Source organism: Buteo buteo, chromosome 1 (genome assembly GCF_964188355.1).
Source record: "Buteo buteo chromosome 1, bButBut1.hap1.1, whole genome shotgun sequence".
NCBI lineage: Eukaryota > Metazoa > Chordata > Aves > Accipitriformes > Accipitridae > Buteo > Buteo buteo.
Window position 1 is genome coordinate 20418568 of NC_134171.1, and position 27613 is coordinate 20446180.

The 27613-nt window shown below is 38.6% G+C and overlaps 2 protein-coding genes across 3 annotated transcripts in view; one reads left to right on the top strand and one right to left on the bottom strand.

The window, feature by feature from the left end:
- The window catches only part of SEPSECS (Sep (O-phosphoserine) tRNA:Sec (selenocysteine) tRNA synthase), a 29525-nt gene extending 27134 nt beyond the window's left edge, over positions 1-2391 (bottom strand). The window contains exons 1-2 of the mRNA XM_075023936.1: positions 2144-2391; positions 647-801 (exon numbers count right to left, since the gene is read on the bottom strand). Of these exons, the coding sequence (XP_074880037.1) occupies positions 647-801; positions 2144-2257 (269 nt within the window). The 5' untranslated portion in view covers positions 2258-2391. The remainder of the gene's footprint in view (positions 1-646; positions 802-2143) is intronic.
- Positions 2392-5728: 3337 nt separating this feature from the next.
- On the top strand, positions 5729-27265 carry PI4K2B (phosphatidylinositol 4-kinase type 2 beta). Of its 2 annotated transcripts, none has more exons than XM_075023949.1 (10): positions 5729-6135; positions 10422-10570; positions 15726-15926; positions 16420-16551; positions 17931-18084; positions 20242-20309; positions 20818-20917; positions 21960-22093; positions 23146-23205; positions 25805-27265. In XM_075023949.1, the coding sequence occupies exons 1-10, from the start codon at positions 5856-5858 to the stop codon at positions 25976-25978; spliced, it is 1452 nt and encodes a 483-aa protein (XP_074880050.1). In that variant the 5' UTR covers positions 5729-5855; the 3' UTR covers positions 25979-27265. The 2 variants fall into 2 exon arrangements, with proteins under 2 accessions (XP_074880050.1, XP_074880056.1); XM_075023955.1 differs by having other exon boundaries at positions 5729-6021.
- The last annotated feature ends 348 nt before the right edge of the window (positions 27266-27613 follow it).

The window sequence follows — 27613 nt, forward strand, 5'->3', positions numbered from 1 at the left end:
TCACAGTAAGGTACTCAGAACAGAACTCTATGCAAAAAAAAAAAAAAAAGTATATTCATAAAGAAATTAACACAGAGCCTCCAGAACTATAGCATCCAACATACCCATCAAGTGTCAGAAGGGCTACAAGCTTTTAAAAGCTTTTCTTGTCTTTACAGATCTCCCTACTTCATATAAAATCTATTACAGATGGACTGGGTTTTCATGTGCATTATCAGCTAATTACATTATAAAGATATTAATGAATATAACAAAATACAAATAGCTGTTCACTAGGAACATTCGATACTTTACAACTACAATATGCAGATGAAAAAGATGTGCAGTATTAAAAAAGGCAAGTAATGCATAGATTATTTTAAAACAGGAAGATCTCTACTTCCCTTGCATGCAGTTAACTCAACATCTTAAGCTTCTACGAGTTCAGCATACAGGACATAACCCTGACAAAACATTTTTTTTCATTCAAGACTTTCCAATAAGTTATTAATGAAAATTCAATACAGAAAGTTGTATCAATTCAATAGTGCATTATATTGTTTTTCTCAAATGCTGTCAAGGTCTCCGATAACAAAACACAATAAAATATGCCATTTGAAAGCTTTAGTAATAAATCTGAGCAATTCAAATTGCCAATAATTTGTACCTGTAATGCCTTCGGGCAACAAGTCCTGATGCCACTCTTCCTTCTCTCTCACCCACACCACAGTTGCCCAGAAAGTTATTGCTATCCATTATAGCAAGTTCATGAAGAAAGAGCTCAATGGTGCTTTCATCCCATCCATCTTCAGGACATTTTCCCTTAATAATAATAAAATAAAGGTAAATATGAAACTTGGAAATTAAAAATGAACAAAACTTTATGCAACTTGTTTGATTAATGTTACCCTTCTTTCCCACTCTGAACAGCAGTTTGTATTTTCATTATGCTGTTTTATATGATCTGTTATGAACCTGTATTGAGAGAAAAGTTAAATAAAGACTTTTCCATATATTAAGTGCAATTACATTAGCATATCCTGATATTAAAATAGTCAGGATATTTTTCACTTTCAAGTACTCTTTAAGGCACACACAAAACTACTGCAGCACATACACGTTAATTACTCCCTAGAAGACTATAGGTTATTCAATGTATTCTCTAGACAAGAATCTACTACTACATGAATTCAACAGAGAAAACTGGATGAAAGGGAGAAAAGTGTGTATTATAGAACCAAAAACATTAATTATGTGCAGAAAGGAAAGAGTTTCACTTGTAACACATTTTCCTATCTGCATATTTTCCTTTCTAGTAGATATCTAACAGGTAAGGAAACCACTTACAGAATATAATGTGTCCAAACCTTCAACCAGAGACATGCTCTTTCTTATGCTCTTTACTGCATTAAGAACTGCACTCATCTTTGCAAATTGCAGAAAAGATCCTCAGAGGAAAGGTACCTATGAAGCATTACTATAGCAGCTCAGCAGTTCAGAGGCTTTTTTTTTTTACACGTCCCAGTAACAGTAAAATTCATTCAGTAAAACTAATTCACTTCTGAAGCGTGGTATGAAAGTTAAGTTTGAAACAGGGGATGATGTGACTAAGGATGTTCAAGAACTGAAACACCTGAGAATTCATCCATACTGATTTCTGTACACTGCAGACAAAGAAATGCATCGCCTTCGCACCTTACAACTATCATTTTTTACCTCATGTAATACGTTAGTAACCTATTGTTTTAAAAAAAGTTTCTTTAACTGTTTGCTGAGCCCTTCTCAGCAAACACACAACCTTAGGCACTTTTTTTTAATTTTTTTTCTCTCTCCCAAGCGCGGCCTCTCACGTTGGGGCTCCGCAAGGCCTCTGCCCCGACGGCAGGCCGAGCCGAGCTCTCCCCGGCCACCTCGCCCGGGCCGTGCCCCTGCCCACCGGCAGGGCGGCTGCCGCAGGGCCGCGACACCGCTGGGGGAGCCGCAGGGGCAGAACGGCCCGGGTGTCCGCGGGGCCCGGCGGGCCTGCGTGCTCCCGGGGCTGCGCGGGGACACTCCGGCCGGGGCCGACCGCCCCGCGGCGGGCGGCTCCGTGCTGCCTTCCCCGAGGGCAGGGCCGCGGTGCCGGGCAGGGCCGCGGTGCCGGGCGGGGGGCGGCCCCGGTTACCTGCTCCAGCAGGGCCCGCAGGCGCAGCTCGTGCGCGCGGCGGCCCTGCGCCCCCTGGCGCACGTAGGCCGCCGTCACCAGCCGCTCGCTGGAGCCGAAGTTCTCCGCGTTCATGGCCCCCAGGAGCGGGCGGCGGGGCGGCTCCGGGCGGCACCAGCTCCTGCCGCCGCTCCCCCTCAGCGCCGGCGCGGCGCTACCTGCGGGACCCGGCCGGTTCCCGCCGGAGAGGGACGAGGGGTGATGTTGCGCAGGCGCCGCCGACGGAGCGCCGGGGCCCCTCCCCTCCCGGAGGCTGACCCGCGCCCGCCCCGCCGCCGGCTCCCGTGCCGAGGGGGGCCCCCTGCGGGGCGGCCTGCGGCCGGTGCAGGCAACGGGAGGCCTCGGCCTCTGGGCGGAGCTCTGGGCCGCCCCCTGCTAGAGGGACAGAGGCCGCACGGAGCCGCCGTGGGGGGAGGCTCCCTTTTCCGCGCTCGGGGTGGGCCCGCCACAGGCGGCGCGGCCTCCCGCAGCCGGCGGCGTCCCTGCCTGAGGGGGCGGGGGAAGCCCACCACAAACTAGACTTCTTGGCTGTGAAGAACCCGTTGGTGAGGGGGGTGTGTGCGTGTCCCCAGCCCAAGTTCAGTATTAGACTGTTGGGAACAGCAGCGTACCTTCCCTTGAGGTTCCTGTCGGGCTACGAGCCTTTTCTGCTCCTCACAACGCTTCTGTGAGCAAAGGCGGTAGCGTGAGTGTCCGCAGCAAATAACGCCAATCTGGTCCCTTGGTGCAGCTGCAGCCCGGCCTACCTGCCCGGGGTGTGGGGGCAACGCAAAAATTCCATTACAGGGAGAAGGACATGCAACTAGGAGAGAGCTAATTTGCTTTCTTTTTTTTTAAGTTACTTGGGAAAAGACAGTTATGCCAGCAGGAAATCTGGGACAGGCATTGCACCTCTGCTAGGAACTGCCAGCGAAGCCTCAGCGGGTGGAAGGTGACCTGGAGCGCAGGGGCTCCTCGGGGCGCTGGAGTGGCCGTCTGCTCTGCTGTCCTTTGCACTCGGGCAGCCATGGGGGCTGGCAGATTGCCATCTGCCTTCCTATTTTAGGAACCAGCAGCAAGCGAGAGTGCAAAAACTGAAGAGGTGTGTTAAGTACATGGTGTGTTTGTTCCAATGTTTTGTTTTAACCAGTCTGTACCTGGTCAACTGAATTTGTTTATGAAGTCTTACCTGATCCTTCTGTTCTACAGATTTAAGCTCAGGAGGCTAATTAACATGTGAAAAGTACATAGTGACCATCCTGCTTCTGTAGGTTTATTTAGCCTGATTAGGATCTTTCAGGAGTTCTGACAGAGTGGTCTTACACACCTGTTTGGCTTGTTGGCTCAGGCTGTAATTAACACAATTTCTTAGTCCTTTTGAACATAAAGGCTTTGCAAGTTGAATTGTTCCACTTCTTAGTCCCCGTAGTCATCCTGCATCTGGATTGTTACTATGTGTCGTGTTGCTGTTAATTTGGAAATAGCGAGCAGCTCTTCATCTTGTTCTTTATTTTAAAATACCACAAGAGGGCGCTCACCTAAAGCTAAAAGTGCACGATTGTCCCTGTATTGCCTTTTTTCTTTTGGTCTGTTTTTCGACTCCAATGTTTCGACATAATGCTCGGATATATATCATAAACAGATGAGAAATTATGCTCTATGGATTAGAATGACTGAGACAAAAGTGTTAGCATGAGGAAAATTATCCAATTTATTTGCATGATGTAATTGTTAGTAATTTTTAACCAGGTGGCTAATTGAAAGTATTAGCTACTCAGAATTAAAATTAATAGTTTGTTATTAACTACGATGGTGATGTGTATTTAGTTTAATTATGAGCTGTCATAGTGTTTGAACTCTGCACTACCGAAGATTGAGGCAATGTAAAGGCTTTGTTAGATCAAGACCTGTGAGCAAGTTACAGAATTCCCATTGCAGTAGAAGATGAAAACTAACAGTTAACTGTGTTTAGGCATATGCTAGCATGTGTAGTTGAATCCCTAAACCAGAAGGAATAACTAATGAGTTATTTCTTGTTTAGTTTATTCAAGAGAAAGAACTTTCAAATGTTTAGAAACCCATGGATGAACTGTTTAACAAGAACATTATTGAAACAGCCACAACTCACTTGTAACTAATGCAGCTGAAGGGAGATGGCAGCCTTCCTTAATGGTCTGCTGGGCAAAATGTCAGACTTCTTCCATTTTAGTCTGATCTTTTTGTTTGCTTCACACAGGAATTAACATTGGTATAATTTTCTGTACAGAAAAATTACATCCAGTCGCTGTAACCTTCATATACTTGTTTACTGGGCATAAAATGGCTATTCATCTGGAGTCGCAGTTGACCGAATATGTTCACTTTTAACAGAAAGGGCTGGAAACAGAAATGCAAGTGTGAACAGATTTTATCAAATGTTACAGATATTAATAGTTATGTAAGTAAATGACACTCAACTTAGTTCCAAAGTCCACTGGCTGAGAGGTAACCCGAGACAAAACAAACACAAGTCAAGCATTTCAGTATGGTTTTACTTTGTCAGTAACCGAGCAAAGTAATTTTCTTTCTGCGATCCAGGTTATGTACAGAATGAATCCTTATATAATGCATAATTATGAGAATAATGAATAATAAATATGTGCAATTACTATTTCAGCTGAGAACTGACTTGGTCCCAGTACAATCCAGAATCCCATTTCTATACCAGTACTTCATGCGTGTATCTTTCTCCCATATTTCACCAAAATCTTTGAGTACTGCACTGAGGAAAACCCCTCTTCTACGGGGAGGTGTGGGGGAAGGCAACTACGTCAAACTCTGATGCAGTGTGCTGGGGTTATAGTTGTATTCTCTTTCTTCCAGTTAGTAACACAAGGATGGCTGTGGGAGCATGGAAATATGACAATATTGTTTTCACTTGTATTATTTTTAGGCTTCCTTTTGGAAATTGCTGCGATGGTGTAGAACAATGTCTTTTAAAGTATGGGGAGGCAGAGCAGCTGGCTAGTGGAAAGTGGTGGCCAGGAGACGAGCCTGTCTCAGATGTAAGAAATAAAGCAAGTTTGGGGGACGTTTTCGGTAAATCACTGGTAGTGAAAATACTGCAAGCGTGGGGGCCTGTAGCTGTGATTTCCGGGAGGAACGTTGAGCAGATCCTGCCGCTCTTAGCCTGTCTCGAACTCGCTGCAGACTGACACCAGCCGCCCGCAGCACCCGATGCTGCCCCAGCGCTGGCAGCAGCAGCAGGACCCCCCCCCCCTCGGCTGACCAGCGGCGGGGACTTCGCTGGACGGGCTCCGCGATTCCCCGAGGACAATTTTGCCGCGAGGCGTGAGCTCCTTGCAAACTGAGGTGCCGGACCCGTGACTGGCAGCTGTCCTGGAGAAGGCTTTGGAGCCCTTACCGACCCCTCCGCCGCCACGCAAGCACACGGGCTGGTTTGGGGACGGCCGCGCAGCCCGGGGGCGCGGGGGCGCCCCGCAGGAGCCGCTCGGCGCCGCGGCCCCTTTAAGGCAGGTAGCGGCGGCGGGGGCGGGGTGCCGGTGCCGCGCGCATGCGCAGGGCCGTGACAGGAGCCGCGGCCGCGGAGCGGGCTGTGGCGGCCGGCAGCGCCATGGGCTGCGGCGGAGGGGCCTGAGCCCGCCCGGCGGCGTCCGCCTGCCTCCCTCCCTCCGCGCTCGGCCCCCGGCCGCCCATGGCGGAGCCGGGTGCCGAGGAGCCCGACGAGCGGCTGCTGCTCTTGACGGAGCCGGCGCCTCAGGCAGGGCCACTCTGGCGGGGGCCGCAAAGGGTGAAAGCCGCCCCCGGCGGGGCCGTGAGGCTGTGCGGGGAGCTGGGGCTCGAGGAGGAGGAGGAGGAGGGTGAGGAGGACTCGGGGCCCGAAGGGGATGGAGAGGACGAGCCTCTCCTGCGGGCGTCGGGCCGCGGCCGCCGAGCGGGCGCCGCCTGGGACAAGGAGCCCCGCGCCGCCGCAGGTACGGCCCGGGGCCGCCGCCGGGCTCGGCTGAAGGCGGAGGGGAGCTGCGGGGGGAGCGCCGGCGCGGCTCGGGGCAAGGTGGCTTCGCTCGGGGAGGGCTGACGGGGTTCGGCTGCCCGGGTGTCTCCGGCGGGAGAGGTGGCCCCTGCCCGGTCCTGCCCTGCCCTGCCCTGCCAGCGAGGCTCGAAAAATACCTGTAGGGACTAAAGTACGCTCGGTGTGCCGTGCCCGATGCCTCCTTGAGGTGTCCCTGTCTCATAGGGAGCTGATGGCGAGCTTTTATGGGAAGGCAGGGTTATCAGCGAGGGGCAGAGGTGCGTTGCCCTCGCTCGGCTTGTGGGCTCGCTGACGAGCAGTCTTTGAAGGGAAAGTGCTGTGGATGGCTCGAAATTCAAATGCTTCGTCTTTGTGTGCAGGGCTGCACGAACTCATTTACGTCTTCGTGAGTGTCTCCACTGTTACTTGTCCTTGTTCTCTGTCTTCTGTTTTGCTGGCCTTTGCTTTGTTTGTTTCTGTCATGTTTTTTGAAACTTCTGGCTTTGCACGTTTTGCAGACTGTTCTGTGATGGGGCTGGCTGCTGCTTCCTGAACACTTGGCGAACTCTGTCAAGTTTTCTATTTGTCAGGTCTATTCCAGCAATTACTTGCTGGTGACCCCCATCTTTTCATCCTGTAAAGAAAACTTTACTATGTTTCTGTTCTTTGCTCCAGTCATCTCTTCGCTTCTTTGTACCATCACATGTGTTAAGAGTTTTAGATGTGGACTCTTCTGTCATGTTTTTGGTTTTCATCAAAATTTATCTGCTTTTCATGTTTTGAAATCCAGTCTTGAAGAGAGAAAGCAATGTGATGTCAAAATTCAGAAATGCAGGAACTTAGTTATCAATTTGAAAAGAAGCATAAGCGTGCCTGTTATCTAATTCGAAATATAGGGGCAAGATGATAAAATTCACTATTTATTGCTTACTTTTTTTCCTTTAAACTTTCAAGTTTTCTGATTCTGTGCGACTTTGTAAATAGATGTACATCTAGGAAAGGTTGGCTGACAGAAATCTGTGGACTTCTATCACTTAATAGTGTTTGCTGTTGTAATTATACCATAGGATTTCTTGCTGGAGACAGGTAAAAATTGTTCCTTTTGCAACAATACTGTATTAAATAAAAAAAAAAAAAAAAAAAATAAAAATCCCATCAATTTGAGCAAAATAAGTTTTGCTAGTAACTTTTTTTTTTGGTAGCCACAGAGAGCTTTTGCTGGTGTACTGTGTTTAACTATAAGAAAAAAAAAAAATCTTGTCTTTTGACCAATGGCCTCAAGTGCAGACCAGCCCTGTAATGCAAACATGCCATTAAAATGTTAGAGTTCTCATGTCTTGTTCCCACAAGACTTAAGATGTGTTAATGAGACAGTGCCTCTAGCAAAACATAGTAGTTAATGCTTCATAGTGGAGACTAGAGCCGTGGGTCTGGCACCACTGGGGCAATTAGGATGGTGAATGCAGAGATCCCTACTTGGGATCTGCCCCAAGAGTATGTAAGAAAATCTCAGAACTGTGATTGATCGCAGCATCTCATCTCTAGCTCTTGTTTCCTTGTCCTTACCTTTTCTGTGTGTCTAACACTTGAAGGTACAGGATTGTTTCACGTCAGGTGGAACAAACGTGCAGCAGATGTTATTCATGCATGTTATTGCAACACGGAGAGTGTTTTTATAATGGAATTATGGTCAGAATATGAGACTGTATAGAAGAAGATGGAATTGGTTGAAGGGACTACCATTAGTGTTAAAGTAGTATAAAGCTAGTTTAGTATTGAAAGAGTTCATACATATTGCTCTTGTAAAGTGTATTAGTTTAGCTTATGTTAACTTGACGGAAGAACAGGTTGAGGTGTATACGTGGATGATAGTATTCATACCTTCTTTGGCATATCCTCATCATTCCAGTATAGCAGCTTCACAGCCTTAGGCCTTGTCCAAATTAATGTGAAAAAAGTTATTGAGCTTGGTGGTTAGACTCTGTGTGTGTGTGAGCCCTGGTCTACTGAGTGGGAGTTTAATGAGAAGAGTAGTTTCAAGAGCGGTTGCAAGAAAAACCCTGATTAGTTATAATTGTAAGTTTAGAGACTGTAATGGGAGTAAGTTGTGACCATAACATGCTTTCACAGTGGAGAACTTGATTAAAATAATTTTTGAAGAAGAAACCAACTCGGAAAACCCTGCCATATTCAGCAAATACAAGCTTCAATGAAAATGGCTTATTTTCACATGGAAAGTGTTGATAAAATGAAAGAAAGCTTCTTAAAACTGCCAGTTTCCTTGTTTTCAGCCCATATATTTTTTGTACAGCCACATCACTGTGGTAACGAAGGATTTCCAGTAGCACATTAGCAATGCTGAACAAATCGTTAGTTTCAAAAATTATTTTTTGTTTTTAATTTGATTTTTAATTGAATATATTTTTCCTGCAGTTATCTTTTATGTTAGAAAAGACATGATTGAAGAATTTCCTCAAGGCAGTGAGACTTCTTATGGTTTTAGCTTCTGGAATGAATGCACAGAAATTAAAAACTGACCTCTGAGAAAGTTGTCTTCCACGTATACAACTTCAATCCCTGTGATATAAAGTTCATCTGTAGGTCCTCTTCATCTGGAAGATTAATGTGCAGAGCAACTTAATATGGATGTTGTATTTCGTTTGGTAACAGTATAATGCACAACCTTGATTTTGCTTTCACTGACAGAAATACGTAGTAGTTGCAGCTCGGCAGTGTGATGTGATGTTTCTCATGTAGAGATAGTTGAGGCTTAAATATGGAGTAAGAACCACTGCTTTAAAGTGACTTTTCCCGTAAGTGTATTGTGGGGTTTTTGGTTTATTTCCCTAACTCACTTAAGTACTTTGTGACAGGGAAGTCTTAGAACCGTTTCCCTCTCTCTTGGTGGCTGACTCTATGAAATGTGATTTATTGATTGTCCCTGACAGTCCTAATGAAAGTCTTAAAATTAAACTGTAGTTTATTGCAGAAGTATTGGCCAAGTAGTCTAACAGATTCTGATCCAATGGGCTACAGTTGTTGATCCTTAAGAATGAGCTGTTGCTAGTTTTAAGGCTTCTCTTCCTGTTGCCAACTTGTATTAAGGTTTTCTGATGTTTTATGCTTTTTAGTTGTTTTTGTCTGGAAGCCATGTTATTATTTGTGAGTGGTTCATGCAAGCAAGTGGTAATGCCCTAGAAAACTTCAAAGAATGTGCTGTGCTACAAAAAGGAGTTCCAAAACATCAAGAATTATTTTTTTATTATTTATTTTTTTATTTGGCTGTCCACATACTGTTTAGGAGTACCTTTTTTGAATGGATTCTGTGTCAGTTGTCAGTTCAGAATAATGTACGTGTTTTGTTTTATCTTGCATTTCTTCAAGTGCTGAAATGGGAACACAGTGACTTCATCTATGAATAGAAATGTACTCTGTAAGAATGTGGATTATTTCTAGCCTTAAGTAAGATACAAAAATCTACAGTTTCAAAACTTGCAAAGAAATAATTTGAAAAAGTTTAAAGAGCAACAGAAGTATTAAATCCTGACAGCTTCTTTTCTAGTAATCTTTCTAAATGTTTGCATAGAGTCACAGAGTTTGCATAAATGCCTGCATAGATTTGATCTTTTGGTCAGTATGTAAAGAAATTCTGCAAGTAATTGATAGTGTTTTAATGTTGGAATGGTGGTGGCATGCGGTACTTCACTGGGATATTGGTGCCGCTTGTCAGTGCTACATGTAACGGATTGTTTTGTGAGTAACATTATTGTGTCTTAGCAGATAATGAACGTTAGCCAAGCTGTTAAATGAATGGTTGTAACAGTTAGTGGGTGATGGACAGTTTATGTTCAGGTAGCTTTCTCTACAAAAGGACACAAAAATCTTAATAAAAGTGTTATGTAAAATCTTCAGCATTTTTTTTACAGATATGATTTTGAAGGGATTTTTCTCTTATAGTCTTCCTTATGTAAATAAAATTAAAAAAAAAATCCTTGAAAAGTATAAACACTTTGTAGGGGTAGTCTCAAATTAGTTGTTGCTGATTCAGCTGATTTACTTTAAACAAAAGGTTGATTAGATGTGGGTAGGTCAGTGGGAAAACTTGCACTGATTTAATGGACCAGATTTTTCAGCCTGCTATTGAATGGACATTAACAGGAAAGGCTGTTAGCTTTTCAGTATGTTTACTCATGTTGTTAATGCGTAGTAAAAATTACACTTAAGGTTGCTTGTTTTCTTATTTTTCAGGACATACTGCTGATATGAATATATTTTTAGATGATCCAGAATTTGCAGAAATTATTCTGAGAGCAGAACAAGCTATAGAGTGTGGAGTTTTTCCAGAAAGAATCTCTCAAGGATCCAGTGGGAGTTACTTTGCCAAGGATCCAAAAGGGGTGAGCATGTTACTGCAAAATCGGAGACGCTATCAGCAACAAGTTTACAATGGAAATTTTAAAATTCTATTTAAATGGAAATTCACTTAAATAAGTTGTTCAATAATTTATGGTATGCCAAAATCCATGTTGGAAAAAATCAAGGCAAATAATATTTAGATTTCTAATTATGTCTTGCAGCATAAGCTAAGTCCACGTAACTATTATTTATCTGTTGCAGTTTTATGATGTTTTGAATGTTCTGCATCGAAGAAATATGGAAGAAATAAAAGGGCCTCTAACATCTGAAAACAATTCAGAAATTCTGTTGTTCAGAAGCTAATATTTTGGGTTTTGTATGTTTTAATTGATTCTTGACACAACTGAGCTTCTGATTTGGGTACTGTTTAGGTTTCTATATAAAAAAATCCAGCTTTTTACTTGTACTTGTCTGCTGAATCTTAACTTGAAGATTTGGTTTCCCTTCCCTTAGTGGTAAATGGTACCTTGAATAGTGATCATCAAAGAGGTGTCCTAAGGTTACTTTGAGACAGAGAAGTAACAGTTACCTGAATATCTTGCTTGAAAAGTTACATTTGGTTAGCATTATTTAGTAAGAGAAAATGTCTCTGACATCCTTTCACATTGTTTTCTTTAAATCAGATATACTTTGTCTGCTTACTGACCTGTTCCAAAAAAGAAGACTCCCAACCCCCACACCTTCGTTAATATGTCATATCTGATTTTATTTTAAGCTCAGTCAGCAGTCTTCAGGTCTTAGGTAGATGTAAGTGTTCATTAATCCTGAAGGTCCCAGCTGTGTTGGATGTGGAAGTTGTAACACTTATAAGTGCCTAGGTTTTCAGAATATATTCAGGTGGTTGTACTTACCTGCATCCCCAAAACTGTCATTTCCCATTTGTTTAGGAAGTATTATTTCTTTGTTTAGCTTTTATTCATATTATTGGTCATTACATATATTCCTGTTTTGCCACTTAATTTTCATAGATGTTTGGTTTGGTTTAATGCTACTTTTCTGGTGGTAAGTTTTTACACTTTATTGAATGAGTGATTTTTAGAATAGTTACCTGACTTAGAAATAAATTCATAAATTCACGTATTTATTTGTATTAAGATGGAAAGTGGCAGAACTACCCCTTCAAAATCTTCTGCACATTGCAGTTGATACTCCGGTGTTCCAGGAACATTTGTTAGTAATGACCCCCTTCATTCTGGTGGAGGAGAGCCAAAGTAGGTTGGGGAGGAAGGTCTCTTTCTGGAACTGGAAAAAAAAAATTCTTTCTCTAATGGCTTTGTGGGATTCTTGCTGTCACGTACAATGCTGTTAATATGAAAACCTGTTCAAAGTTTCAGCAGACCTTTTAAACTTCAGGTCACTTCCCTACTTCAGTAGGTTTTCAGGTTTTGTGGTTATATATACATATTCAAAACTTATACTCTTTTTAAAGAGGTATTTTAAATTAGGGTTGTATCTTATTTCATACGCAATAGGAAGAAGTCTTAGTAAGTAACCAAATACTGGTTTAAATCGATACTTTTTAAAAAATCCAGTGCATGATGTGTCTAAAGAGTATTCTACAGTGTTATGCTAAAAATGCTTTAAAACTGGTTAAGTGGGTGTTTTTGGAGTTTTTCTTAATGCTGTGTAATTGAGATCTTTTAGTCTTAGAAAGTTAGTTAGTAGGGAAATTACTAAAAAAAGACTCATACTTGTTCTGGATTTCCATATGTGCAAATCTGTTTTGTCTGAAGCCTCTCCGGGCTGATTTTGCAGTTTTTTGGTGACTAGCAAATGCCTGAGAGACTCACTGTGCCCTGGGGCTAATGAGAGAGTACTTACACATTATTTTTGTAACCAACAGTATTTTGGATGGAGCAACTTATTTCCTTGTTTCTTATGTGGTGATTTTCTTGTTGGTTTTACTTCTGGTTTGCAGTGAAGTGTTGTTTTTCTTCCTAGTTAAGTTTGTAGTAGTGACTTGCCCTCCCCCTTCATGCAGGTCATTGATTTGAATGTAAGTATTTAGGAGAAATAAAGACTAAAAAAAACACCTTTTTTTTTTTTTTTATGTGGACCAGAAAAAATTCATTGCAAAATATGAAAGTATTTGCCAACATGGGATTGTGAGAATAATGATACAGAGTTCCTAGCTGACTTTCAATTTTGCTTTTATTCTTTGCACTAAATTTAGAGTTTATCCATATTTGTTACCCATATTTAAAGGTCTGATAAAACTTCATTTTGTCAATAGTGCAACTGCTATTTGTAGAATGGATTTCACATTCAGTTTGACAGAGTATTGTATCATTCTACTTCGGACCAGTTTTGTGACTTGCTTTCTCCTATTCTTCTTGAGTAATCTCTTCCTTATGCTGGGGAAGAGTTTATTGAAGACATGCTAAGCTGCCTTACTGGTCAGTTTCTGAAGTGTTTACCCACACTAATATCAAGTTACAGGTTATACATCTTGTTCGCTGCTTTGGGTCTATCAGAAAGATAAAACTAAAATTGCCTAACTAAATTATTAACTTTTTGTATTTATTGGCACACTTGTATACTGATATGAAGCAGTTCAGTACTTAAGCAGCACAATTGCTGAAGTGTTGAATATTTCTGCATTTGTTGTTCATTGTATAACCAATAAAGTAAAAGACATTGTGTCTGTTACGAACTGTTCTGCAACATGTTTTTGACAGTTTAGCTGTTGGCTAATTGGTAATGCCAATGGAGTCAGTCTAGAAATTAATTTTGACTTGCAAAATTACGACTGCCCTTGGAAGCTTGTTCTACTTTGATCCTCAGCAGCAGTGGCTCTGCAAAATTTAGCAAGGTTCTAACTTCAGTGAAACCTCGAAAACCATATCTAGATTTGATAGTATAGCACAGTCCAGTCCAGGCAAGTAATGGAATGAGCTAAGCTCCTTTTTCAAATGGGAAGTTTGTAGGAAGTATTATCCAAAGAACAATTCAGAAAAGAGATAATTAATGGCTTGGCATATACCACTAAATACACCACTATATTTCTGGGAAATGAAAAGCTACTTGCTTTGTTTTGAGCAGGTAGATACCTGTGATTCAATGGGAAAAGTTTAAATAACTCTAACAATTCTAAACCTAACATTAGAATTTTGACTAAACTAGTATACCAAGTAAATTCAGTTTCCAAAGTGTTGTGATTAAAAAAAAAAACAAACTAGTGTGTTCAGAGAACGTTGCAGCCTTTCACATTGCATAGCATATTTATTGTAAGTGTAACCTTTTGTGTATGTCTAAATTGAATTGTGTCTGTGCAGTTGCATAGAACTTGCTCTTCATTTTGAATGTAACTGTAGAATCACAGATAACAGCATACTGAAAACAAAAGAATTTTTGTCAATTTGTTTCCTGCCCCTGTTCATAGGAAACTTATTTTATAGGATGAATGCAAATAATATTTTGTGACTTATTTCTCCTGGTAGTTGACGGGAATGAATCAAAACAGATGGACAAGACAGGTGGTGCTACTAATGCCTAGTGTCTTGTGTAATCTGTTTACAAATGGAATGAAGTTCTCTGTAGTTAGTTTGTCTTGGACAAAGCAAGATTGTCGTGGACAATCTTGGACTAATTAGATTGTCTTGGACAAAGTGGGTGAGAATTCTCTAGAAGCTAGAACAACTAGTCAGGTCCTCTCCCTAATCTGGTTGAATCGGCAGTTACTGAAGCAGAATGCTAGTTTCTGACTGCCAGCAAACTTGTTCATGACTTAAGAGTGTAAATTGGCTATGAGTGTTGGTGCAACACCAGGTGTTATTTAGCTTATTGAAATAATAACTTTTTTGTTTAATAATGATTCAGGAAAGTACTAATACGGGAAAATGCTTCTTAAACAGTTGTTCTTAAATATTTATTAGATACAAATTTGATTTACTTACCATGGTTCTATGGGAAGGAATGAAGATACAGCATTTCACTTGAGCTATGGAAGAGTTATTACATGGACTTTATGCACTAGGCTAAAGTTTATCAAAGATAACTGGAATGTTATGTATTTTAGTGTGGTAATAACCTTGTGGTTCCAAGTTAACAAATACAAAATCACGTGTAGGAGGCACCTTGAGAAATCATCTATTTAATACCTGTGTTTGTGGAGCAGGATCATTTTAACATGATTCCTGATGAATATCTAACCTGTTGTTGGTGCTGTCCTATTTTGGAGACTCTACAACCTGGCAGTCTGTTCCAGTCTTGAGCTGCTCTTAAAGTTCAAAAGGGTTTTTTCTTTCCAACTTCTCTGCTGGGATTTAAGTCTATCATTTCTTGGCTCGTTAACAGTAAATGTGTTTTTCTTCTTTTCTCTATAGCAAGCTATTACCGTAGTTCATTGTGCCCCATTTTCTCTTAGGCCAAACAATCATAGAGTCTTTCATTATTAACATTTTTTGTGCTTATTCTCATTTTTTTTTTTCAACTTTCTCCAGTTTAACAGATTTCTTGAAGTGTAGTGTCCAAAACTGGACACAGTACTCTGAGTAATTTTAAGCTTTACTGCGCATCTCCAATGTAAATAGTAGCTGATGTGTGTGTGAACCATTGTCAGCTTTGAGTTGAGGAATCTATAGCTGTGGTAAGAGACACCACCTTTTGGAATTGCAAAGTGCAGAACATTTTGATCCATTCAAACTTAAAGCAATAAATAAAATAGATATAAAACAGAAAAGGTAACATCTGATTATTGGCATTCTGTATGTTTGTCACTTTCCTGGAACCATTATGTCTCTGAAATATCTTGTCGATGAGTTAATTGGTGGGCTGAAAGTGATTTTTTTAAAACTACTTTTACAGCGTCCTTTTTAAAAAACTTAGACTATAAAAAAAAATTGTATTCTAAAATGCAGCCCTCTAATTTTGAAAAACTAGTAAATGTTAGCTGGTTTGGATTTTTCTCTTATGAAGAGCTTATTTTGAATTGGTACTACTTCTAGACAAGCATTTGATGATAAATTTATTTGGAATACCATTTTGTTAGTTTTATTATTTTGTCATCTAAAAAGAGCAACTGTAAAATGTAATGTACAGTATCTAATCAATACTTTCAAATAACTAATTTTTAAAATAATTTTAATATTTTGCAACTCAAAGTATTTATACCTAATTTTGTATTGTTTATCCTAGAAAATTATTGGAGTGTTCAAACCAAAATCTGAAGAGCCTTATGGACATCTAAATCCAAAATGGACCAAATATTTTCACAAAGTTTGTTGTCCTTGCTGCTTTGGGAGAGGCTGCCTTGTTCCAAATCAGGGATACCTCTCTGAAGCTGGTGCCTATCTTGTGGATGACAAGCTGGGGCTAGGAGTTGTACCTAAAACTAAGGTAAAAGTTAAAACACCTAAATTATTGAATGCAAAAAAAATATATAGTGACAGATTTGTGAGTCTCTGGACTATAGTTGTGGACACATCCTTGTATATCATGCATTATCCCTAAGTCATTTATGAACTATTCCAAGTCCAAAGGCACAGTGGTTTGGTGTAGAAATAATGACTGTAATTTTTGTTTTAAAGGATAAGTTTGAGATCTGAATTGAATCTCTGGAACCACTTCAGTTTCTAGCATGTTCTGACACTTTTGTGCCTCGTGTTTTGATGAGATGCAAAAATTGCAAAAAGCAGCATATAAAGATTCCCATTTTTGTTTGAGATAAGTAAAATAGCAAATATTCACCTTTTTATATAAAATTTGTCTTTTGGAAATGCCTGATGCTTCCTTTTTGCTTTTTTTGACAACTAAGCTTAAAATTTACTGTAAACTTATAATTGAAATAATAAGGAATTCTGAGCCGTGTTCTTAACTTTTATATTTTAAGGTTGTCTGGCTTGTCAGTGAGACCTTTAATTACAGTGCAATAGATCGTGCAAAGTCAAGAGGAAAAAAATATGCTTTAGAGAAAGTGCCAAAAGTTGCTAAAAAATTTAATCGAATTGGACTACCTCCTAAGGTAAGATGAAAAATAAGTAATCTGTGCATTTCCTGATTCTTACACAAAACTGAATTTAAAAAGAAAAAAAAAATTATAGGTAACTTCAACAGTAGAAGAAAACCCTTGTTACTTGTTGAAAATTATCTCTGAATGACTGAAGTTTGATAAATATGACTGTTTCTACGCAAAATCTATCCCACTTTGTTACATCATTCCTTCATTGGAACTATTTTAATAATCTTGCCACTTTTTATTTCAGTTTGCAGTCTAGCTTTCTGCTGGAGGAATAACATGTTAAGATGTTGTACATGTCTCACTGTTCTTTTCTTTCATTTTCTTGACTGCTTAGTATATTTCCCTTCAGTGTCATGTTTTTATAATGTCTAATTGTTTCTCCCCTGTAATTTATCTAGTTCTTTCATTTTTCCTAAATCTTGATTATTTTTTCCCCCTTCTATTGTTTCTTTTATTCTTTTAGGTATCCTATTGTGTGTCCATCCTACCTTCCTTTCATCTTGTGTGCAGTGCTCCACTGACTAAAACCTCACATCTTTCTTGCCTAATGGCCCTTTTTGTAGCACCAAAATATCACCACAGTGTTCTACTCCTAAACTTTTAAAACACAGGTCATGTACAGCTTGGGTAATTAATTTGTGTCAGTTTCCAGCAATTTTGATCCATGTGACATATGTTATGCAAGCTTGTATTAGCATGGTTATTTCACATGCTATGTGTTTATCCATGTCTCTGCATGTGTGCATCTGCATTTCACTTCTTGAATATAGGTCCTCTTTTGAATTTTAATCTTGAGCACCTTTCCTGTTGCCCACACATATGGAGCCTATGCCATCTGTAGTTTTCTTCCTTAGACTCTTTTGGGAAATGTATTTCAGCCATTTTCATGCAAAAAGTGTCTGTCTCAAAAATGTATGTTTCATTCATGAGAACAGCAGCCTTAAACAAGCTTTTCAGAGAGGAGGATTTTTCTCCTGTAAATTTTGGTGAGTTTCCTACGAACTATTGAACCAAGTGTTTCCAATGAAAAAGAGAATAGATGTTATATCTTTTGCTTTATTTCAAATATTGCTTGTGATACTGAGTGTTCTTTTATGTTGAGCTGTCTGGCTACGTTTTATTCCCAGTGAACTCACTGAGTGCTTAAATAAATAAAACCCAACACCAAAAAACCTAGGAAAAACCCTCATGATTTTAGTCTTTTTTTTTTTTTTTTTTTTTAATTTAGGAATGCAAGAGAAACCACTTAGTAATTTTTTTTAATGTCATGCTTCCTGTGTTCTGAACTTTGAAAGTATATAATCAGGTTTTCTGTTAATGTTAAGATTAGTTATATGACCTATCCAAATGCATTTTCCAAAAGCAGTTTCTTAATGTTTCAGGTTGGCTCCTTTCAGCTGTTTGTTGAAGGATATAAGGAAGCTGACTACTGGCTCAGGAAGTTTGAAACTGATCCCTTACCTGAGAACACAAGGAAAGAATTTCAGTCACAGTTTGAAAGATTGGTTATCTTGGATTATGTCATCAGAAATACAGGTATTTGTTAGTGTCTCTCGGTATCTATCTACTTTTGTGAGGCAGAAATGGTAAGCAATGCTGGCTGAAAGTTGCTGCTGAAGGCTTTTAATGCATTTCAAATGCTTTTCTCACAATTGAAGGCCAGAATGTTGCATTTGGATTCAAACATTAAATATTGCAATATGACGAAATCCAAACAACCCTTTTTGGCTGTTACTTGATACTTTAAAGCAATGTAAGAATTCAAGAAAAAATACTTTATGCTTGAATTCTAATAGTAGGCTATTAACTGTCTGTTTCCCCTGATTAGGATAAGGAGTGGTGGGGTTTCAGGAACCATAAGAAAAGCCATGACTACCATTCCTTTTATGCTGAGGTGGAGCCAATTAACAGCACAGTTCTGCATCAGTGCAAAATAGTTCATATTGTGACTAGGCACTGAAGTACACCTGTGATATATATCGCTCGGTTTTCCTCCATTCTTGTTTCTTTCACTCAGAAGCTGGGATTCTTCTGTTGACTATGTAGGTGATTTATTTCCTCAAGAATCCAAAGGCAGTTTTATATTTAAAATACTTCCTTTGCTGCTTTGTCAGAGGTAGGCATCTTTACACTTCTTCAGACATACCAGCTCTAGTTAATTTTCCTTTTCTTAAATTCACTTATTAGAAAGGAATCCATGTGAAAATAAGTCACTCTAACCTGTGGCTTTTTAGAAGCAAAATGAAAGAAAGAGTCATGAGAACGTGTCATGGTTTAACCTCAGCTGTTAACTAAGCACCATGCAGCTGCTCGTTCACTCCCTCTTCCACCCAGTGGGATGGGGGAGAGAATTGGGGGGGGGAAGTAAAACTTACGGGTTGAGATAAGAACGGTTTAATAGAACAGAAAGGAAGAAACTAATAATGATAATAAAAATAATAAAATGAAAATAATAAAAGGATTGGAATATACAAAACAAGTGATGCACAATGCAATTGCCCACCGCTCGCTGACCGACCCCCAGTAGTTCCTGAGTGGTGATCTCCCCCACCCCAACTCCCCCGAGTTTATATACTGGGCATGACGTCACGTGGTATGGAATACCCCTTTGGCCAGTTTGGGTCAGCTGTCCTGGCTGTGTCCCCTCCCAACTTCTTGTTCCTCTCCAGCCTTCCTGCTGGCTGGGCATGAGAAGCTGAAAAATCCTTGACTTAGTCTAAACATTACTTAGCAACAACTGAAAACATCAGTGTGTTATCAACATTCTTCTCATACCTAACCAAAAACATAACACTATACCAGCTACTAGGAAGAAAATTAACTCTATCCCAGCTGAAACCAGGACAGAACATAACACTTTCTAGCTGCTGCTATGGTCTTTCACATTTATCAAATAGATCCCAGCGTTTCCAAACAAATACTGTGTCCTGGGACTTTCTTAAAATTGTAAGAAAAGTACTCAAAGTGCAAAACCTCATTACGTGGATGATTCTACCTTCATCTAATACATCTAGTCATGATGGAACATGAAAATCTTCTGACGGATGTTTAACTAAGCTTAAGGGAGCACCTTAAGATGACAGAAGGACCTACAAATTCATGCAATCATCCTTTATCTAAAAGACCTTGTCAAAGCCTTCAGTGTCTCAATTTTGTCTGAACGGTGCAGATGTTTTCAGCTTCTGAAAGGCTCTTCAGTTTTCCCCCCCCTCCATCTTTGAAGTCTGTTTTCTCCATGTAGTCAAACACCACACAAATTTTGGAGGCCTTCTCCCTTTCCCCATCAGCATTAAAAGAAGCTTAAAAATTAAGTCATTGTGGTTGCTGCTGCTGACAGGTTTTTTTTCCCCAGGAAAAGTGCACACTACAACCAATCTTTCTGTATAAAGTGGATTAAAATAGTTTCTTGTAGTTTTCTGGATACTTTGCTGTATATTCAGCCAGCTGGAGAAGCTAAAGCAGTAATACGTACCTAAGAGCACTTGATAAATTTTTGTCGTTTCCAGTAAATCGGTTGCCTCATACATTTCAGTAAAGCTAAAACACGTGTATAGTGATGGAAAAAACTTTTTGAACAGTTTTGCCTGACTCCTTTGGTAAATTCTCAATTTACGAGATTAGTCATTATATATCACTTTCGGTAATGATTTCTTTATAAGTGACATGTTGTGACATGCATTTTCCTGTTTAAAGACAGAGGTAACGATAACTGGTTAGTCAGGTATGAAAAACAAGATGATGGATTTGATCTGTCAGATAAGGTAAGAAAATTATACTCTGAAACTTATATTCTTTAAATTGTTTAGTTTTATAACCTGGTCTTGCAGGGGATTAAGTGCATGACTTTAATCCTGGGGCGTGGTCTCAGGAATTATGATAACTGCAAATTATTCTAGACAAAATGAATGGAAAAGCTATTTGGTTTAGACTCATCTGGATAGAAGAGTGCTAGAAGTTATTTCTATTGTTCTGTATTTTTTTTCTTTACTAGCTTGCGCTATAATAATAATAAAACTGCTACTGTTGCTCAAACACATTTGTTCAGCTACTTACGTGCTCTGCTTATCTTGTATTTGGGGGAAGGGCTCCTTTTTAATGGCGGTAGAGTAAGAATTATAAGTGCTGGAGTTTATTTGGATACTGCTTTATATTGTTTAAGTTGACTTTAAGCAGTGAAGCTAAAATATATATTATTTAGTATTTTTAATGTATTTCACTATTTTTGTAAGCACATAGATATCACTTATTTTTGAAATATTCCTTCTGTAGGATAGCCAATGGACAACAACTGAAGAATCTACTATTAAAATTGCTGCAATTGACAATGGTTTAGCATTTCCTTTTAAGCATCCTGATGAATGGAGGGCATGTAAGCATTGTATTCTTCAATAATCTTCCTTTTGGGAGTGTAACTGCCAAAGAAGTATTTTTTTTTGTGGTGTGGTAGTAAGAAACTAAGAAATCATGACTGTAGTTATATATTGAATTTTTAAATAACGTACTTTTCTTCAGAAAGTTAGCAACAAATGCCATTTTTGCAATGGCATATGTGACTTAGTCCTTGTTCATGTTTTTTTACCTTTATACCTTTAAACAATATTAACACATGGATATTCATAAACATACTACTGTATGTAAACTGATGGTGGAACTGGAACAATTTAGCAACACTTTTCTCATGTGCGTTTTCTTGAAAAACATGGTGGAAAATTACTTGAGTGCAAGGATATGCAAGTTTTCTCTCAAATGGCCAAATTTCTATTTCAAAACAAAGGGTACTGTTGTAGGTGAACAAGTAGACAAGTTAACATGTTATTTTTACTTGTTCTCAGCTTTAGCTTCCTTTGTAGAAGTTAATCTTTGGTGTCTTCTTTAACATCTGGTAATATTAATTACTCTTACAGTATCTTTTGAAAAAGCTGTTTAATAGCAATTATGTGAAAAGTTAAGAATGTTTGCTTAGAAGGCGGCATTTTAATAAACTAAAAATGTTATTAAAAAAAAGTAGCTACCTTTTTAGTTAATTCTTCAGTATGAGTCAAACATGTGAAAGATTTCTGTTTGATTGTAGCCATTATTTTACTCCAAAGGAAGCTGTATTACTAAACTAGGATAAGGCCTCTACTGTTGCTTACAAGTATTTAATTTATATACCTTTTTTACTTACTGCTTCAACTAATTTTATCTTATTACTTAAAATATATTTTCACTGTTTGGAAAAAAGGCTAAGTAGCTGTAAAGCTGCTTTTGTAAATGTAGCCAGAAAATGTATATGCGGTAACAATGTTGTGAAAAATGGTGTGTTACTGAGAACTTCCAGTAGGCAGCAGAGTACTGTATCAGTGGTAAGTGCTTGAGAATTTCATTTTTACCTGTTGTTAATGATTAAGTGTACTGTTTTTCTGCACTAGATCCCTTTCACTGGGCTTGGCTTTCTCAAGCAAAAGTTCCTTTCTCTCAGGAGACCAGAGACCTAGTTCTTCCTCGCATTTCTGATATGAACTTCATACAGGATCTTTGTGAAGATCTTTACGAACTATTTAAGGTGAATCGAGTGCTTCTTTGAATTGAGCATTACTGAAATAGCTAATAAATGTAATGGAAGAGTTAGATGGTTTTTCTTTCTGTGAATTTAACTTCTGTATGTCATGATACTGTGCTATTTTAGCTTTAACATTGGCATGGTAGAAAGGGTTTCTATAATTGAGGAAACTAATGTGGCTAATTGATAGTAATCAGCTCATCTGAAAAAATAATTACGTTTTATATATCTAAGGTTCACATAATCAGTTAAAGCTAGTTAACTTTTATAGAACAAATCTTTGTGAAAACTCCATTTAATGTACCTGTGCGGTGTGTATACACTTAAGATAAACTGTAGCAACCTGAGAGAATCATGAATGCTTAATTTTACATACATATATTGTGTGAAGTTGATGCTGAAATCTTGACCATGTCTAAAGTAAGTCAGACTTATTTTAAAGATACCGAAACTGTGCTACAGTATTGACATGTAAAAAGAATTGATCTTCTCTGAAACATTCCATAAACAATTGTGTCAGATGCTCAAGTGAAATAATCTAAATTATCAGGATGGAAAGAAATGGAAATATCAAACTTTTAATGAAAATGCAGCTGTAACGTCAAAACTAGATCCTGAAACACATTCGCAGTATTTGCGTCTTTGACTCAGTTGTATTCAAAGTGAATTCTGGGTTTTCTGTTAAACCCAGTGGAAATTGAAGTATTTAATAAATCTGAAGGAGGAAGTATTCTTTTGCCAGAGTAAAGTGAGAGACAGAGCAGTATGACATTATGTGATTGTATTAAGCCTACCTACCAATGCCCTAAACTGGTATCCACTGATGTATTTTACTTTTATGATGTGAAACATCCTTCGTTTTCACATATGTAAACTTGCTGCAATAAATAGACTTTTTTGTGGGTCATACTATGATTATTTGAAGCTTCTGAAGATTATTATAATGTTGGTAAATATGACTGTGTGTTATGAAATTGATGAATTTGCATGCTAAATATATAGCTAAAAATAAATAGGTCATTTCCTATAATAACTGTTTGTTTTCTTTAATGAAGACTGATAAAGGATTTGACAAGGCTACTTTTGAAAACCAAATGTCTGTTATGAGGGGGCAGGTAAGACTGCTTTTTTACATTTTTATTTATGTATTTAATTTGTCATCACTTCTCAGCTGTTTTTTCTAGAGCTACAAAAACTGACTCCTATTGAATTGAAAGACACTTGACAGTATTTTAATCTGAGAAGACTAGATTTCTCTCTAGATTTTGTTCCTATTTGCGTATAGATGAGACAACAGAAAGCATGTACTGATCTTTATTTTTTTATAGAAGATGATTTTCTTAAACAATGTAATTGGGTTTCATTACTTTTGTGGGGGATAGGGAAGGACTTCATACCTATATATTCTTAGAAGGTGTTTTAAGAATGAGACACTGGAGAAGAACCGTAAACTTGGATGGAAAATTTGGTGGGTAATTTTGTTACGTTATTGAAATAAATGTGACTTTATTTTGGAGCGTTAACTTGATCACTGAAATACCTCTCACAAGAAAGCGGTATTAGGGGTAATAAAATTTCTTCATCCTAGCAAATGTCAGAACCATACTTGGAACCAATCCAGCCATTTTCAGATTAGAAATTTGATGATAATTAAGTGTTGGGGGTTTTTAACACTGAAACAAGAGGGAATGGTTTCTCCATCTTCTTGCTGTTCTAAAATTTAAGACTGGTGTGATATACTGGAAAACAAGCTTTAGCTAAGAACAAATTATTTAGTTCGTTGTAGGCATAAAACAGTGATTTGTGAAAATGTAAGGGCATTGGACTAGATAAATTAATAGTCTCATTTGCCCTGAATTTATTGAAACTAACTTCCCTGTGTTCATAAAATCAACATGGATAGTTTAAAGCCAGACATTCACATTTCCTAGAGTGGCTTAATCCGACCTTTTCTCTGTATGATTTCCTCTATCAGGAAGTACCTTGCACAAGACTGCAGCTCTGCTTAGTCAAACATCATCCCAGTTAATGTTAGTTACGTGTGGTGGCTAAAAGCCAGCAAACCTTACTTATTAAATTGAATTATAGGAGTTATTTCTGAAATAACTTTTCTGAGAAGTTTGTGCAGTCACTGGAAGGTCACTTCTGAAATATACATCCATCTTAAACTGTCTTAAGTAGCTTTTCTGTGATGAGACAATTGGTTACAGGGGATCTGTTATTTAACAGAAAGCTTAAGGAAAAAAACTGATTATATAATTGAGAAAGATCTAGATAAGGTTGTCTAAATTAATTTCCCACTATAAAGGCTGCATCTGGACCCTTTCGTCACACCCTTTCCCTGAGGTGGATTTCAACAGAGATTTGTTTGTTTTTTTTTTCTTGTTGTTGGTTTGGGTTTGGGTTGGTTTTTTTTGTTTTGTTTTAAAACTCTCTTTAGCTATACAAGAATGTGTTTCACTGTGGGATATGTCAGGTTTTCAGCCATGGTTTTAAGGAAGAAATGCAGATAATGAGTTATTCTTGGATGTGATTAGAAATACATCAGCAAGTGATGCCTTTTAGCACTGATTTTAGACTTGTGTTTGGTGTAAAACCAAAGTATGTTACAAGGGCATTATAGAAGAGTTGGATATCTAGATCACATAATGGATTCATTCAGTTAAGATAAATTTGCGGGATAGCCAAAATGTCTGTAAATACATCCTTAAAAATCAGAACTTTAAGAATTAGAAAATGAAGAATCTAGTACACAAAGATAAGGAGGCTGAAGAGAAATATATCTTGCACGTATGGGGGGAGGCCTTTAAATTTAAGGTACCAAAAGTAGTTAGAAGCATATTTTTGTCAAGCGGGGAAAAAAAATACTGGGAAGGTTTTCAAACCCAAGATAAACAGTTCTCTCAAGAACATGGAAACTAAGCAACCAGGTAACACAGATCTACAAAGGATTACCTTAGAACTTAGAAAATGTAAATGTCAAGTGGAGTTGCTGGAAGAGCCAAATTGCAGTAAACCGTGCAAAAAGACTTTATCTGTCAGGGTTCTTCAGCCATGAAAGTGCAGAATGAGCAGGGGATCAGTAAGTCACACAAGGAATAAAGGGGCATTGTGCAGGGGGAAAAAAAAGCCTGATGTTAAGGATAATGCAAGTGTGTCACCAAAACTAAATTGAATACTTGCCTCAAGTTTTCAGCAGGATAACATTGAATGTGGAGTAAATTATCAGGGTGGTTGATGAGCACTGAAGTTTTTGGAAGGAAGATAACAGACTCCTGGGAGCTGGGGGCTGAATAATATGGCTTCATATCTTCTGATATGAAAATAATTTGTAGCTAAACTCCTGGTAGATCCTGTGCTAAATACCTGTTGATTGCTTTCTTGTAGGTTTTTTTTCATTAAAGGTGTAATGCTCTTAAGTGATGTGCTAAACTTAAAATGCTCTTAGATTTTTTTTGTCTCTAACATTTTCCAAAACTTTGAAGTGGATTGCATGAAATGTTAAAAAAAAAAGATAGAAAGGTAGTCAGGGGTAGGATGTCATAATGTTACCAAATAAATAAAATACTTCTATTTGCAATAGAGTATCTTTTAAAAATAATTTGACAATGCAGTCCTCTACAGAATTGATTTAAGAGTGGCATCTAAATTTATATTCCTGTTAGCCACAGTTTTGTTTGTGTGCTCTCACCTTACCTGCTTTTACTCTTTTAGATATTAAACCTTACTCAGGCATTAAAGGATGAAAAAAGTCCCATTCAGCTTGTTCAGATGCCACGTGTGATTGTGGAGCGAAGTAGCACTGGAAGTCAGGGCCGAATTGTTCATCTGAGTAATGCGTTCACACAGACCTTTCATAGCAGGAAGCCTTTCTTTTCCTCCTGGTAGCAACAAAAATACATGGGAATCGTAAGTTTCTCTTAACTCTAGGAAGCTACTTCTGTGTAAAAGCTCTGCAATAACGTACTTCTGCTGTATACCAAGAGGTCTGACTGCCGACACCTCAGAACTTAAATTCTAAAGACTTAAGAAATGTATTTTGAATGTAATAAAAGTTTACAATTTTTGTGTCAAAATTGTGAATTCTTATGTCAGGGAATGAGAAGAACTTGTCCATACTGTATTTTTATAGGCTAAATTAATGTATTCTGAATAAGGGAAGATACACAGTTTGCATATGCTGAGAAACTACTTTTGAATACAACAGAAATTCTTTTTGTTTCATATAAATGTGAGAACCTATACACTATCAATTTCTTTTTGTATGGTCTTTTAAAAAAAAAGTGCAGAATGTTATCTTTGATTGTGAAAATTATTTTCTTTGGAATTTCTTCCTGATATTTTAAGCTGTTCATAGATTTTTGTAGGCTAGTTACTTGAAATGTCATACACATACAAAAAAAAAAAAAAAAAAAAAAAATTCAATCTGTCCTTGACAAAAAAGTGAAAGAAAGGGAGAAGGGAAAAAATGCTCCAAGTAGGTTTTTTTGCACGTGGGGACCAAAAGTAGTTAAACAGCTGAATTACAGCAAAATTCAACCTGAGTAAGTGCACACAGTTCCTACTGTGACAAAATCAACTGAGTGTACGTTTCAGACGTTGAAATTTCACCTGTGGCTTTTAGAACTTGTGTATTTAAGCACATGTATGGAAAATTGTGATATTTCTTTATAGATCCATCATAGCGAAAGAATTGCACCATGTTGTTACAGGTTTGTTTTGCCATATGGGTATAAATGGGTATAAACCACCAAAGTGGTTCTCTACTGTTAACAACGGAAGCACTAATGTGTTCGTCACAAAGCCAGTCTGCCTTCTAAATTTCTATCTAAACACACTGTTATTTTTTTTTGCCCAGGGAAAGGGGGGAAAGAGTAATAGAGAGCACAGAGACTTACTATCGTGCCCTTAGCAATGTCATGCTCATCTGCCCATTGCCATTTGCATTTATGTTTAAGTTACATGGTTTAAGGCATGATGGTCATGTTTCTAGATCTGTGGCTTATGTAACATGGTAAATATTTTTATTTGATTAATTTTTTGGACAGTTAAGACCAGGAACGGGAGAGAAACTGCTGCTGTTATGAAACTTTCAGTATTTCAGACATTGCTGGATTTTGTAATTCTAAGCAATACTGTTGAACTCAAAAATAATAAAATGCTTGTATTTTATATAATTTGGAGTGGATGTAAATATTAATGTAGCTTGTCAGCAATTCACATGACTAACTGGAACGTTTAAGCCTTAAATGTAAAACTCGCTGTACGGTGGAGTTCAAAGATTGAAATGACCACCTTTATAAACTTCCCCTGATTTAGTTTTTATCCAGACAGTTTACTAAGCAATGAAAGACGGTGTTTATGTACCAGACATGCCTCCTGAAGAAAATAAACGTCACAGTCTCCAAGGCACGGCTCCTGGGCTCCGCTGTGTTATTTGCCGTGCCGAAGCAGACCCCGGTTTGGGTTGATTTCGTCCCTGTTACTAACGGGAGTTTTCTCCCCGGGCGGCGGGGCCGCCGC